The following is a 14,877-nucleotide window of genomic DNA, read 5'->3' as shown; positions in this document are numbered from 1 at the left end:
CTGATTATCATCTCAAGCATGTCAACTGTTGCCAGAAGAAATATCCCAAAATTAAACTCATTGAACTGACAAGAAACAACTGCTGTGTCAAAACGTATTTCACCAAATGTAACCTACTCATTTAAGATGCATAGTTAATAATGTAGGTTTCCTTCCTTATGTGGAAAATAGTCACTAATGTAACATTCATTTCAGGTTGATGTGCAATAAATGATGCTTCTTCCACCTTACCAGTGGATGTCACTTATTAATATATCATATGTAGCCCTTCAACTATCGTATGTCTCTATTTATGCATTTTACAAACAGTTACATAAATAATTGAAAAATCTTCCTGAAATAGAATAATGGATGATAATAGATACCTAGTGTAAGAAATAATTATAACAAAATCATATAACCCATATTACAATATTCCATTATATGTAAAGATAAAACATTATGCTCACATTAACACTAGCTGTATTGTTATTATTATTATTAGTTAGCAACTATTGGAGTGGCTAGCTAAGAAATGATCGTTTATTTTATTGCAAAGTGGATTTTATACAGCATATATTATTATTATAAATATTGTTATTTACAAAGTGACAACACATTCTGCAGAAGGTTATTGTAAATCTTTTCTGTGTGTACATTAATCACAGGTCCGAAAATGTCAAAACCAAATACAGGGTTTCAATGATGATAACGTTTAAGGAAAAGCGAGATCCATCAAGTCCAACCTTTGGCAGTTATCTGTATTGATGCAAAAGATAAATAAAAACTGCAGTTAAGCTTATGTCAATATTGTCTCACTCCAAGCACTATTTTTTCATCTTTAAAAATACGAGGACCTTGTTTTCCAAAAACTTGTTTACAGAAACATAGAAAGTAGTGAGAGCTGAATGGAAAATATTTTCACAATACCCAACATCCAAAATATAAATCACTATCAAAAATGGTAAAACATTATAAAATTGGTTTATTTAACCCCTTAAGGACACAACTTCTGGAATAAAAGGGAATCATGACGGAATATGTCCGTCTTGTGTCCTTAAGGGGTTAAACCTGTTTGGCTATTTAAAATACCACATGATTCTCCAAGGGTTTTCTTTTATCCAATTACCTTATTATTTCAAATTGTGTTTGATAGTTTTCTTGTAAAATTAATGGCACGCAACTGTGTAAGAGCTTTGCAGGCGAGGGCCTGTTTTTTATAATTGAAGTTAAATTCTTTATAGTTTATGCCTGCAGCACTAATTTATTAACATGCACGTCTAAGACATGTTCATCTCTTCTGCTTTCAGTTTTATTGTAAACATATTGTTTTGTAGATGAAGGTAATAGACGGCACTGTTTAACAATATGACATGATTATAATTAAATGTTTAATAGTGTAAAGGAGATATGATAATTCAATGGAATACAGTAAGGTTGTATAGCTCTTATTTACGTTTCATGTAGTTACATGTACTTAAGCTAAGCTATATACAAATATTGTAATATTTCTATGAAGGTCATTGGATATGCACTCAGAAAGAGCTGAAATATGTTTATACAGGAGGTGGACAAAATAAAGAAAACACACATCTGCATATTGATATCAACTTCCAAGGACCCTAGAAAAATCGTTGTGTCTTTAGAACGAATTCAGTTCAATCCTTCTTGGAATGTCACCTTTCAAGTAGTGAATTGTGTGTAGGGGATTGCTATTTATATCTTCAAGTTAAAAAAAAGACCTTGGTCTGAAAGACTACTGTAATTCACATCCTGTGCTTTATTACATCTCACAAAGGTTTCATGATGGTTAGATCTGGGAAGCCCTGCAAGGCATATGACTCTTATGTTCATAAAACCACCCGTGAAAATGTTTAGCATTCTATATGTGGGGGTACAATCATCATATATTCCCTAGATGTTACATGACCTTGTGGAGCAATCATTAGATTTTAATGATTTCACATCCTTTGGCACTTTTCAAACCTATTTGGATGTAGGAAATAGAATGAATGATGATTAATCAAACCATATTACTTTTTCCATTGCTCCAGGGTCCAGGTTTGTGCTCCAAACACAGGGTTATGTGTCTTTGTCCACGTTCTTTGAATGCAAGCAATTTGCAAATGGCAGCTCTGTCATACATTTCATGCATTGCATTTCCAGTGGTGATTCAAGTCTATGTTCATTTCTAAGACTGTTTCAAAGTGTTTGGTGAGTTTCATTTCCTTAACAGTGTTACATTTTGCGGATGCCGTTTGTCTGAGTGACATTATATCTGCAACATTAAATTCATTAGCAGTTTTTTTCCCTGTGTCATATTAGGAAATGTAAACATTTTTGGTATTAGTGCACCTGCAATTTCAGCTTTACTTTTAATCTTTGGAACTCTATATACTGCTCGATGGTATTTTTTAAACGTACTTATTAAAGTTCTAATTCTCATGGCCACCAAATTACTAATGATATGCAGAAATGTCATTATATATTGGGTTTTCAGGAGGAAAACCCAACAGTTAAATAATTGTACAACATACTGAGGATCTGATGAAGCATTAAGAGTAAAGAGCTTACACAGCTGTTAGAGATAAAGACATACAAATGAATAGGTTATGAATGCTGTGCAAAACAACCACCTTAATTATGTTAATATTTTCTGCTCCATACACTACATAGATTTTGTTATAGCCACACACCACCCTTTGTGCAACGCAGTCCACAAGTCATTTTTTCTATCTAGAAAATGTGACTGCTTCACATAAAATCACTATGAAAAATGTAAGTAATCACTTACAACTCCGTTTACTAGAACGTGATGCTCTTTTTGTTTTTTACATTGTGGTAAAATTGCACAAATTCGATGTTCACTGGTTACTGACTGGAGTAAAATCTGTCCATGGGAAATTGCTGTAAACGCTGACACATCCAAATGTAATATATGGCACTGCAATTTTCCAGATGTAAATAAGCCTGCTTTTTGGTGTAACTGTTATTCTCAGTGGGACCAGCCCTATGTTTCCACTAGACATGCAGTGCCAGTTAGGTCGCATACCATTAATAACCTTGTCACTTCTACAGTGAATAGTAGAACTGTGCACTACTCTCTTCTGCATTGCTGAAAGGAATACAAAATTAAACTAAAAAATACATGTCAAGGGTCTGGTGACTCTATCATGTTATTATAGTGAACCAACTGGCAGGTTCCCACAAGAGAGCTCTTACACTGGATGTACTGAATTAGTATTGAACTATAGATCTTGGGTACAAAAAAAAATAAAAAAAATTGACCAAATAAATTCTGATGAAAAACTATTTTAGTTTTGTCCAAACTGAATTTTGTCTGTTTGTTGGTTCATTTTTGGCCAAAATTCAGATATTATTTTTTTCCAGAAATTCATTCAGATTAATGAAATTTGGATCCATGCCACAAGCCACAGCTGCATCCTGCAGCTATTTAATAGGTAACTCCCTAAATTGGCACCCTTGCATGGGATTTCCATATTAACCCCTTAACGCCGTTACGGCGTGCTATGCCGTCACGGGTTAAGTGGGCTTTAACGCCGTTATGACGGCATAGCACGCCGTAACGGCTTGCAGCCCCAGGAGGTAAGTTATACTTACCTCCGCCGCGATCCGCTTCGGGAGGACTGCCTCACAGCCCAGGCAGCCCTCCCACGGCAAATGAGGCCCCCGGGGGCCATGTGAGCGCTCTCAAAGAGCGATCACATGGCCCCCTATAGCTGGCTGTGGATATGCCAGCAGGGGGACTGTTTGAAATATCAGACAGTCCCCCTGCTGGTGGGAAGAATTAAAACAAATAATTAGACATGTGTAAAAATAAAATAAATGCATTTTTATATATATATAATATGTATATATATTATATATATAATATATATACATATTATATATATGTAACGTCATACAAAGTGTATTTTAATATTAATATAAGTATATATATTAATATTAAAATACACTTAGAATGACATTACATATATATAATATGTATATATATTATATATATAATAGATGTACATATATATATTATATATAAATACGTATAATTAAAATAATAAATAAATGAAATAATAAAATAAATAAATAAAATATTGAAACAAAATTTAATATAAATTATATATGCATATGTAATTTCATTCTAACTGTATTTTGTTATTAATATATATATATCGGTAACAAAATACACTTAGAATGACATTCTATATATATCTATCTATATATAAAATGCAAATAACCGCAAATATATATATATAGATAAATACATATAATTACATAAAAGATTACATCAGTATACACGTAGAATTTAAATACCTATAAATGCATATATATTAAAATTCTACATGTATATTTAAATAATCTTTTAATGTAATTATGTGATTTGATTAATTAAAATTTGATTGACATGCATGACAACACAGGGAGAAAGTGCAGAGAATTTAATTTGCAAGCACTATATTTGACCCTGTAACTCTCCAAGACACCATAAAACCTGTACATAGGGGGTACTGTTTTACCCGGGAGACTTCGCTGAACTCAAATATTCGTGTTTCAAACTGGTAAATTGTATTACAACGATGATATTTTAAGTAAAAGTGACGTTTTTTGCATTTTTTACAAGCGAACTGCACTTTTATGGTCTATATTATTGTTGTAATATGTTTTACTGTTTTAAAACACTAATATTTGTGTTTAGTGAAGTCTCCCGAGAATAACAGTACCCCCCATGTACAGGTTTTATGGTGTTTTGGAACGTTAGAGAGTCCCATATAAGGCTTGCATTTCATTTTTTTCACATTGAAATTTGCCAGATTGGTTATGTTGCCTTTGAGAGCGTATGGTAGCCCAGGAATGAGAATTACCCCCATGATGGCATACCATTTGCAAAAGTAGACAACCCGAGGTATTGCAAGTGGGGTATGTCCAGTCTTTCTTAGTAGCCACTTAGTCACAAACACTGGCCAAATATTTGTTTTTTGCTTTTTTCACACAAAAACAAATATGAACGCTAACTTTGGCCAGTGTTTGTGACTAAGTGGCTACTAAAAAAGACTAAACATACCCCACTTTCAATACCTTGGCTTGTCTACTTTTTCAAATGGTATGCCATTATGGGGGTAATTCTCATTCCTGGGCTACCACACCGTCTCAAAGGTAACATTACCAATCTGGCAAATTTCAATTTGAAAATGTAATGTTCTATATTTGACCCTGTAACTTTCCAAAACAACATAAAACCTGTTAATGGGGGGTACTGTTGTACTCGTGAGACATCGCTGATTACAAATATGTGCATTTTTTTTGCAGTAAAACCTAACAGTATTATGACATTCACAGTTAAAATGTCAGACGGAAATGCAAATTTAAAAAAAAATCTTATTTTCTCACATTTTTTTTACTTTTATTCATAATAAATGATGTTCCATATATGAATAGTTAATGATAGATTAAAGCCCTGTTTCTCCTGAACAAAATGATATATAATAAGTGTGGGTGCATATAATTTGAAAGAGGGGAACTACGGGTGAACAGACACATAGCGCAAATTCCAGTTTTTGTTTACGTTTTGTTTTGATCAGAACGTGCACTATTGACTCCGTCCTGAAGGGGTTAAAGGGTACCAAATTAGGAAGCTATTTAGTATATAGTTTCTTTTGGTAAACATATGGCAATTCCACAAGCATTAGGGAGCTATTTAGTAAGACGCAGAAAGACCAATATTTAGAAATTTGGTCTTTTAGCCAATGTTACCAATACTAAGTAAAAAATACTTAGTATTAGTAAATAAGAAAGGTTCCCCTCCTCCTGCCCCTACATGCCATTCAGTGAGTAGAGGTGTGTCTACTAAACAGCGAGCAGCCAGTGTTATAAAAAAAATTGCAACTGGGAAGCCCAGCCACCAGTCCAGTAAAGGCACACCGGGCACAGGGCATCTAATAAAATAATTAACTGGGTGGCAAAATGCTCCTCCTCATGCTCCCACCCATGCCCCCCAAGTAGCGCTAGTGTTCAGGGACCTAGTGTTAAGCCTTAAGCCATCCAATCAGAATGCTCTGAGTCCATTTGCATGGATAAGATACTCAACAGCTAGTCAGTTACTTGTCTTTTTTTAGACAGTGAGCAGCCACTGGTTGCTCACTGTTTTGTACACATGCCCTTATTCACAGCAAAATAGGTTGGAGCATAAGGGAGGATTGAACCTCATATTGACCCCCATATGGCCAGGAGGGCATTGGGGGATTTAGAAAGCTGTCACCTGCCACTTCTATTTTTACATATTACAAGGAGAGAGTTGCAAGCCGGTAACTCCCGCCTTGCAGTAAACTAAAATGAATGGAAGAATGAATTGTACAGACAAAATTGTATCCAATAACCAATTCGCTCTTTGTTGCATTCGTTGTAATTTGTTTTCATTCATTCGTCTTTGAGACAAATGGATGAATAGACAAAATTCGGCTGAAAACTTGTTCATCTGAAAGTGAATGTCCAAGACTATTAAACTGTAGTTAAATATAATTTAACACCAACAATTTAGTGTAAATATTCAGCCATAATAATAATAATAATAATAATAATAATAATAATAATAATAATAAATTAAAGTGTATTTGAAATTATTAAAGTTATGCAGGGTACATGTTGATGTTCAGTTCCACAATGACAGTCAAAATAATACTTAAATGTGAATATTATTCTAGTTATCACCCATGTCACTTACAGCTTTCTAATTGCATTATACAGGTCTGTACATCCATAGGAAAGTTCTTCAAATCCATTGGACAAGATAGCGTTAGTGTCAATCTGCAATGCAAAATAAAAAAATTACATTAGAGATGCGTATATGCTATTTTCCTTGGCAAATGAAGAATTTTTATTGACAAATGCCGAAAAGTTAATATTAATAGACCTTAGCACAACAATCAAATATGTGCAATTACAGCAAGAAATGTTCAAAAATACTTTGATATATTTGTGAATGCTCATGTTTCCCCACTTGTTGGCTTTAGGCTGGGATCATCTGTTTGGTCTATATGGCTTGAACATAAAGTTGGTGGACAATTCCATTATGCAGTCTTTAGAAGGTTTGTGAAGGTTACCAATTGTTAAAGCCTAGAAGACTGGAGTGGAGTTGGTGCAGTGCCCATGTATGCTACAGATAAAGCTAAAGATACATGAAACAGTGAATGTTGATGCAACCCAGGACCAACCTGAGGGCCAATGTCAGTATTCAACTTCAAGTCAATTACAACAAATGTGAAAATGATACTAAAGATTCTTATTTATCAATTGTTTATGACACAATATACACTGCTCAAAAAATAAAGGGAACACAAAAATAACACATCCTAGATCTGAATTAATTAAATATTATTGTGAAATACTTTGTTCTTTACATAGTTGAATGTGCTGACAACAAAATCACACAAAAATAAAAAAAATGGAAATCACATTTTTCAACCCATGGAGGTCTGGATTTGGAGTCACACTCAAAATTAAAGTGGAAAAACACACTACAGGCTGATCCAACTTTGATGTAATGTCCTTAAAACAAGTCAAAATGAGGCTCAGTAGTGTGTGTGGCCTCCACGTGCCTGTATGACCTCCCTACAATGCCTGTGCATGCTTCTGATGAGGTGGCGGATGGTCTCCTCAGGGATCACCTCCCAGACCTGGACTAAAGCATCTGCCAACTCCTGGACAGTCTGTGGTGCAACGTGATGTTGGTGGATGGAGCGAGACATGATGTCCCAGATGTGCTCAATTGGGTTCAGGTCTGGGGAATGGGCAGGCCAGTCCATAGCATCAATGCCTTCGTCTTGCAGGAACTGCTGACACACTCCAGCCACATGAGGTCTAGCATTGTCTTGCATTAGGAGGAACCCAGGGCCAACCGCACCAGCATATGGTCTCACAAGGGGTCTGAGGATCTCATCTCGGTACCTAATGGCAGTCAGGCTACCTCTGGTGAGCACATGGAGGGCTGTGCGGCCCCCAAAAGAAATGCCATCCCACACCATTACTGACCCACTACCAAACCGGTCTTGCTGGAGGATGTTGCAGGCAGCATAACGTTCTCCACGGCAACTCCAGACTCTGTCACGTCTGTCACATGTGCTCAGTGTGAACCTGCTGTCATCTGTGAAGAGCACAGGGCGCCAGTGGCGAATTTTCCAATCTTGGTGTTCTCTGGCAAATGCCAAACGTCCTGCACGGTGTTGGGCTGTAAGCACAACCCCCACCTGTGGACGTCGGGCCCTCATACCACCCTCATGGAGTCTGTTTCTGACCGTTTAAGCAGACACATGCACATTTGTGGCCTGCTGGAGGTCATTTTGCAGGGCTCTGGCAGTGCTCCTCCTGTTCCTCCTTGCACAAAGGCGGAGGTAGCGGTCCTGCTGCTGGGTTGTTGCCCTCCTATGGCCTCCTCCACGTCTCCTGATGTACTGGCCTGTCTCCTGGTAACGCCTCCATGCTCTGGAGACTACGCTGACAGACACAGCAAATCTTCTTGCCACAGCTTGCATTGATGTGCCATCCTGGATGAGCTGCACTACCTCAGCCACTTGTGTGGGTTGTAGACTCCGTCTCATGCTACCACTAGAGTGAAAGCACCACCAGCATTCAAAAGTGACCAAAACATCAGCCAGGAAGCATAGGAACTGAGAATTTGTGACCTGCAGAACCACTCTTTTATTGGGGGTGTCTTGCTAATTGCCTGTAATTTCCACCTGTTGTCTTTCCCATTTGCACAACAGCATGTGAAATTGATTGATTGATTGTCACTCAGTGTTGCTTACTAAGTGGACAGTCTGATTTCACAGAAGTGTGATTGACATGGAGTTACATTGTGTTGTTTAAGTGTTCCCTTTATTTTTTTGAGCAGTGTAATTTACTTTAGTGCACTCCTAATAAAATTTACTTTATTTGAAAAAGATTGAGCTAAAGTTCAGTCTGTCTGCTTTATTGTATTTCCTACATGCAAATATGTAACATTGACGTGGCTATGCCACCAAACTTACAGGGTTATTTACTAGAGTGAGAAATCAAAATTTAAGTTCAAATGCTTTAAAAAATATATATATTCTTTATTTTTCTGAATTTACTGACACAAGAAAATACATGGCTGCACAATGATTGGCATTGGTGATAAATGATAGTGTGTAGTCCAACTCTGGAACAAAATACACCCTAGAAAGTCAGTCAGCAAACTGAGGATTTTTGAAGGTTTTTTATGTTTAATAAAATATTGGACCACTATCATTAAGGACAAAACAATTGCTGGCCAATATCTAATAAAATAAAAAAGAAAAGGCTCTTTTGGTCACCCCAATGGCTCACTACCTATACTAAGGAAATCCTAAGCCCTGCAAGATAGAGACAGCCAGCAAACTGGGGAGAGGGAGGAAACTTAGAATTTAATAAGCTGAACAAAATGCCTCCACATCTTGAATAAACATGTATGTACGTAAACTTTGGTCTAGAGGCTGTGAGCCAATAATAAAAAGTCCCCTTCCTGCACCATGGCCTTGTCACTGCTTTGCTGAAAATGCACCACCAGATCTATTGGTACCATGTCAATAGCCCTCCTAAGATTTGGGACTCAGAATATGTAATTGAATGAGATGTGCATGGCTTGCCTTGGGGTTGATGTCCCCAAGGCAAGCCAAGCACATCTCATTCGATGACCACAAGTAGTCTCCTCAAGAGATGTGGAAGCTCTGCCACCAGTACATCCTCCAGTATGCCTCTACGTTTTAGGTTATTGTGGAGCGTCATTTCTTCCCGGGTCTCAAATTTCTGTTCAACCCCTGTCTGCTGTTCCTTCTGTGCCTGCATCTCTTGTTTGAGTGAGATTAAACTCTGAGTGTGGTCAGTCATCAAGGCCTCCACTGTACCCAATCGGCCTATAAGTCTCGTAAGGTCTTGTTGGAGCAAAGCCACATCTGCTTGGATTGTTTTCTGTAGCCCTGCCAAAAGCTCTTGTAAGGTCTTCTTTGTCACAGGGTGGTTGTCTGAATGAGAGGGTGTCGGAGTTGGTAAGTCTGCAGTTTACTTAAAGATAGGTCCTCTAAGGAATTGGAGTAGTCATCTAGCTCTGCAGCCATTTTGGGCCCAAAAGTGCATCACCGGTCTTGCATCACCGGTCTTGTCAGCCAGGACAGTGTCTTTAACAGTATTTCTTAAATGCGTAAAACAGCAGATTTTCCTGGAGATCCTAGACCTAGATTATGTTTCCAACCACTTCCGCTGCTAAGCTCTGTCTGAGCTATGCTTTCAATTTGACTACTCTAGCTTTAAATTTTAAATCAACTTTGAATTAACTTTCAATTCTCACTTTAGTAAGTAACCTTGTGTATGTTTTTAGCATTTCATAAAGATAACATTTTTATAAATTAAAATGACAGTGATGACATTTCATTGAATTTTCAGTGGATTTATTTTCTGTCATTTATGTTTCATTCGGAAAAATACAATATTTAGCTTATTTATATATCAGTCCAGTTTGTCTTAATACAGTTCTCACCAAGCTATGCATTAACCTTGTACGCACAAGGACATTATATAATTCAATTTGTAAGTGGGGGATACATTCTATTACATGTGATAAATGTATTATATCTGTTGTAGTATTCAGAGAGAACAACAGTATTATATTTATTGCTACATTTCTAATATAATAAATGAAGATAACATGTACAAAATGGTTGAAAGTATATAAGTGAAGCAAATAAATTACAAGAAAAGTCCAAACAGATCTAACTAGATGCCATTTAAAATAAATAAATAAAATAGCTATTTTCCAATGGGTGTCAATGGGAGATCTTTACTCTAATGCAAGTGTTAATTGCCCAGTTGTAATTAAATCCATTCTTTGGGTAACATAGACTTATATTTCCATGTAAGGAAATTTGATTGAATCCTTTATCTATATAAGGAAGTGAGAGGGACTTCAAGTCCGTTACTCTACAAATAACATAGCACATGTAAGTGATATCTTTAGATAAACTTCCCAAATGTATCTTCAATTAGACCATCTTATTAGGGCTGGTCAGGCCTACATGGAAATCAGGATATCTCAAAATAGGCACCTCCATGCTGGTGTTGGCCACTGCCTCCAAACATTAAATAAACAAAATGTAGGTGTGACTGGCCATTGAACAAAGAGGGTGGGTCTAGACATACAAATTATAAGAGAGTTCACTTGTGGCAAGGGTAACCCTTGTGTATTTCTAAGGCAGTCAGGGTGCTTGATGCTTATTCTCATTAACTGTGACATAACTGGCACATGTATAAGGGTAGCAGCCATGACCAGACCTCATAACAGTAAGGGAATCGACATACCAAACGTGAGTGTCAGTGAACTTGAGTGTCAGTGAGAGTGTACAGCTGTGTCTATAGAATAGAAAAACAACTGTTATAGGTACTTAGAGTGACTGGGTTTAATTAGAAAAGTATAAAACACTGTCTGATAAACAGACAAAAAGAAAACAGGGACACTCCAAGAGGGAAGAGTATAGAAATACTGGTAACTGGTCTGGGACTCCAGAGATCAGATTGGTCAATAAAAAGAGCCATGTCAATAACCAGAAATCACAGTGAATCACAATAGCACACTCTCAGTTAACTGAGATCATGATAGGTCAACTCCTTTAATCACCATAGAATGCCTGCCATTAGCTTTCATCAATTATGATTGTACGTAATCAATATCACTGATTAACATTGGTGTGAACTCAAAAAAGTATGAGAATAATGTGGCATAAATGGCACAGAGCATCAACATGAATACGGTGACATCCAGATGGCGCAGGGGTCATGACAGTGAGTGTGTGAGTCAGTGACTTTCTCAGTGTTTCTGCCAGTAAGTGTGTGTTGGTAGTGATGTACCGAACTGTTCACCGGTGAATAGTTCCCGGCGAACATAGCGTGTTCGCGTTCGCCACGGCGGGCGAACACATGCGCGGTTCGATCCGCCCCCTATTCGTCATCATTGAGTAAACTGTGACCCTGTGCCTCACGGTCAGCAGACACATTCCATCAAATTAGCAGCAGACCCTCCCTTCCAGACCCTCCCACCTCCTGCACAGCATCCATTTTAGATTCATTCTGAAGCTGCATTCTTAGATAGAGGAGGGAAAGTGTAGTTGCTGCTCATTTGATAGGGAAATGGATAGCTTGGCTAGGGTATTCAGTGTCCACTACAGTCCTGAAGGACTCATCTGATCTCTGCTGTAAGGACAGCACCCCAAAAAGCCCTTTTTAGGGCTAGAACATTAGTCTCCTTTTTTTTTCTATGTAATGTAATTGCAGTTGCCTGCTTGCCAGCTTCTCTGTAAGGCTCACAGTGGATACTGTGCCCACTTGCCCAGTGCCACCACTCATATCTGGTGTCACAATAGCTTGCATTTAAAAACATTTTTTTTTTCACTGTAATAGATTGAATAGCAGTTAGTTGTCTGCCAACTTCTGCCAGTCCACTTTGCCACTCATATCTGGTGTCACAATAGCGTGCCTTTAAAAAGAAGAACAGTTTTTCACTGTAAGCTAATAGCAGTCAGTGTCCTTCAAGCGGGTGTCAGGCCTTCAGCGTGTACTCTGCCAACCTCTGCCAGTGTACTTTGCCACTCATATCTGGTGTCACAATAGCGTGCCATTAAAAAGAAAAAAAGTTTTTCACTGTAAGCTAATAGCAGTCAGTGTCCTTCAAGCGGGTGTCAGGCCTTCAGCGTGTACTCTGCCAACCTCTGCCAGTCCACTTTGCGACTTATATCTGGTGTCACAATAGCGTGCCTTTAAAAAGAAAAAAGTTTTTCACTGTAAGCTAATAGCAGTCAGTGTCCTTCAAGCGGGTGTCAGGCCTTTAGAGTGTACTCTGCCAACCTCTGCAAGTGCACATTGCCACTCATATCTGGTGTCACTATAGCGTGCATTTAAAACCCAAAAACTTTTTTCACTGTTATAGATTGAATAGCAGTCAGTGTCCTTCAAGCAGGTGTCAGGCCTACAGCGTGTACTCTACCGACCTCTGCCAGTGCCCATTGCCACTCATATCTGGTCTTACAGTAGCTTGCACGCATAGTACCACTAATTCAAAAAAAATGACCGGCAGAGGCAGGCCACCCCGCAGGGGCCGTCGTGGTCGTGGTGCTGTGATTCCCTTTTGCCCTAGAATAATGCCCAATTTTCAGATCCCACGTACCCTGAACTTGAAAAGTTCTGAGGACATAGTTGACTGGCTAACACAGGACACCCAATCTTCTACAGCTTCCGCTCAGAACCTTGACGCACCATCCTCCTCCAGCTTAGCTTCAGGCACATCTCAAGATACCACTCACCCGCCTGCCGCCACCACCAACACTAGCACCAGAGCCGCTTCATTTTATCTGTCAGAGGAGTTATTTACACATCCGTTTGAAGAAATGAGTGATACGCAACCATGTAGATGTAGATAACAGGGATATGTCTCAGTCAGGCAGCATTACACACATGGACGTACGGTGTGATGATGATTATGTTGTACCCGCTGCTGCTTCCTTTACTGAGTTGTCAGATACAAGTGAAGCGGTTGATGATGACGATGCGTCCATGGATGTCACATGGGTGCCCGCTCGGCAAGAAGAAGAACAGGGCGAAAGTTCAGATGGGGAGACAGAGAGGAGGAGGAGACGAGTTGGAAGCAGGGGGAGGTCGTCGCAAGGAGCTAGTGGCACAGTCAGACAGCATGCATCGGCACCTGGGGTCAGCCCGACAGCACGCCAATCAACGCATGCTGTGTCCACCACCAGAATGCCGTCATTGCAGAGCTCAGCAGTGTGGCATTTCTTTTGTGTGTCTGCCTCTGACAACAGCAATGCCATTTGCAACCTGTGCCAAAAGAAACTGAGTCGTGGGAAGTCCAACACCCACCTAGGTACAACTGCTTTGCGTAGGCACATGATCGCACATCACAAACGCCTATGGGATCAACACATGAGTACAAGCAGCACACAAACTCAAAGCCGCCATCCTCCTCCTGGTCCAGCATCTTCAGCCACGTCAACCACTGCTGTCCTCCTTGCCCCCTCTCAACCATCCGCCACTCCGTCTCTCATCTTGAGCAGTTCCCGCTCATCTGCCCACAGTCAGGTGTCTGTCAAGGACATGTTTGAGCGTAAGAAGCCAATGTCAGAAAGTCACCCCCTTGCCCAGCGTCTGACAGCTGGCTTGTCTGAACTATTAGCCCGCCAGCTTTTACCATACAAGCTCGTGGAGTCTGAGGCGTTCAAAAAATTTGTGGCTATTGGGATACCGCAGTGGAAGGTACCCGGCCGAAATTTCTTTTCACAAAAGGCAATCCCCAACCTGTACTCGATTGTGCAAAAGGAAGTAATGGCATGTCTGGCACACAGTGTTGGGGCAAGGGTCCATCTGACCACTGATACCTGGTCTGCAAAGCATGGTCAGGGCAGGTATATCACCTACACTGCGCATTGGGTAAACCTGCTGACGACTGCCAAGCATGGAATGCGTGGCTCTGCAGAGGAGTTGGTGACACCGCCACGACTTGCAGGCAGGCCTGCTGCCACCTCCTCTACTCCTCCTACTCCATCCTCTTCCATAACCTCCTCGGCTGAGTCCTCTTCTGCTGCTGCGTCTTGCTCCACATCAATGGCACCCCCGCAGCTCCCCAGGTACTATTCCACATCCCGGATATGGCAGTGTCACGCCGTCTTGTGTTTGACTTGCTTGAAAGCAGAGAGTCACACCGGACAAGCACTCCTGTCCGCCCTGAACGCACAGGTGGAAAAGTGGCTGACTCCGCAGCAACTGGATATCGGCAAAGTGGTTTGTGACAACGGAACAAATTTGTTGGCGCATTGAAGTTGGGCAAGTTGACACATG

At 39.5% G+C, this 14,877-nt stretch overlaps 1 protein-coding gene across 2 annotated transcripts in view; it reads right to left on the bottom strand.

Annotated features, from left to right (window-relative positions):
* Nucleotides 1–14,877, bottom strand: part of GLRA3 (glycine receptor alpha 3) — a 258,672-nt gene that overhangs the window by 51,288 nt on the left and 192,507 nt on the right. For both annotated transcript variants that reach the window (XM_063460013.1, XM_063460014.1), the window contains exon 5: nucleotides 6,713–6,795. In XM_063460013.1, coding sequence (XP_063316083.1) covers nucleotides 6,713–6,795 — 83 coding nt within the window. The remainder of the gene's footprint in view (nucleotides 1–6,712; nucleotides 6,796–14,877) is intronic.

This window comes from Pelobates fuscus, chromosome 6 (genome assembly GCF_036172605.1).
Source record: "Pelobates fuscus isolate aPelFus1 chromosome 6, aPelFus1.pri, whole genome shotgun sequence".
Taxonomy (NCBI): domain Eukaryota; kingdom Metazoa; phylum Chordata; class Amphibia; order Anura; family Pelobatidae; genus Pelobates; species Pelobates fuscus.
Note: the sequence above shows the minus strand (reverse complement) of the source record. Positions and strands in the feature narration are given on the sequence as shown.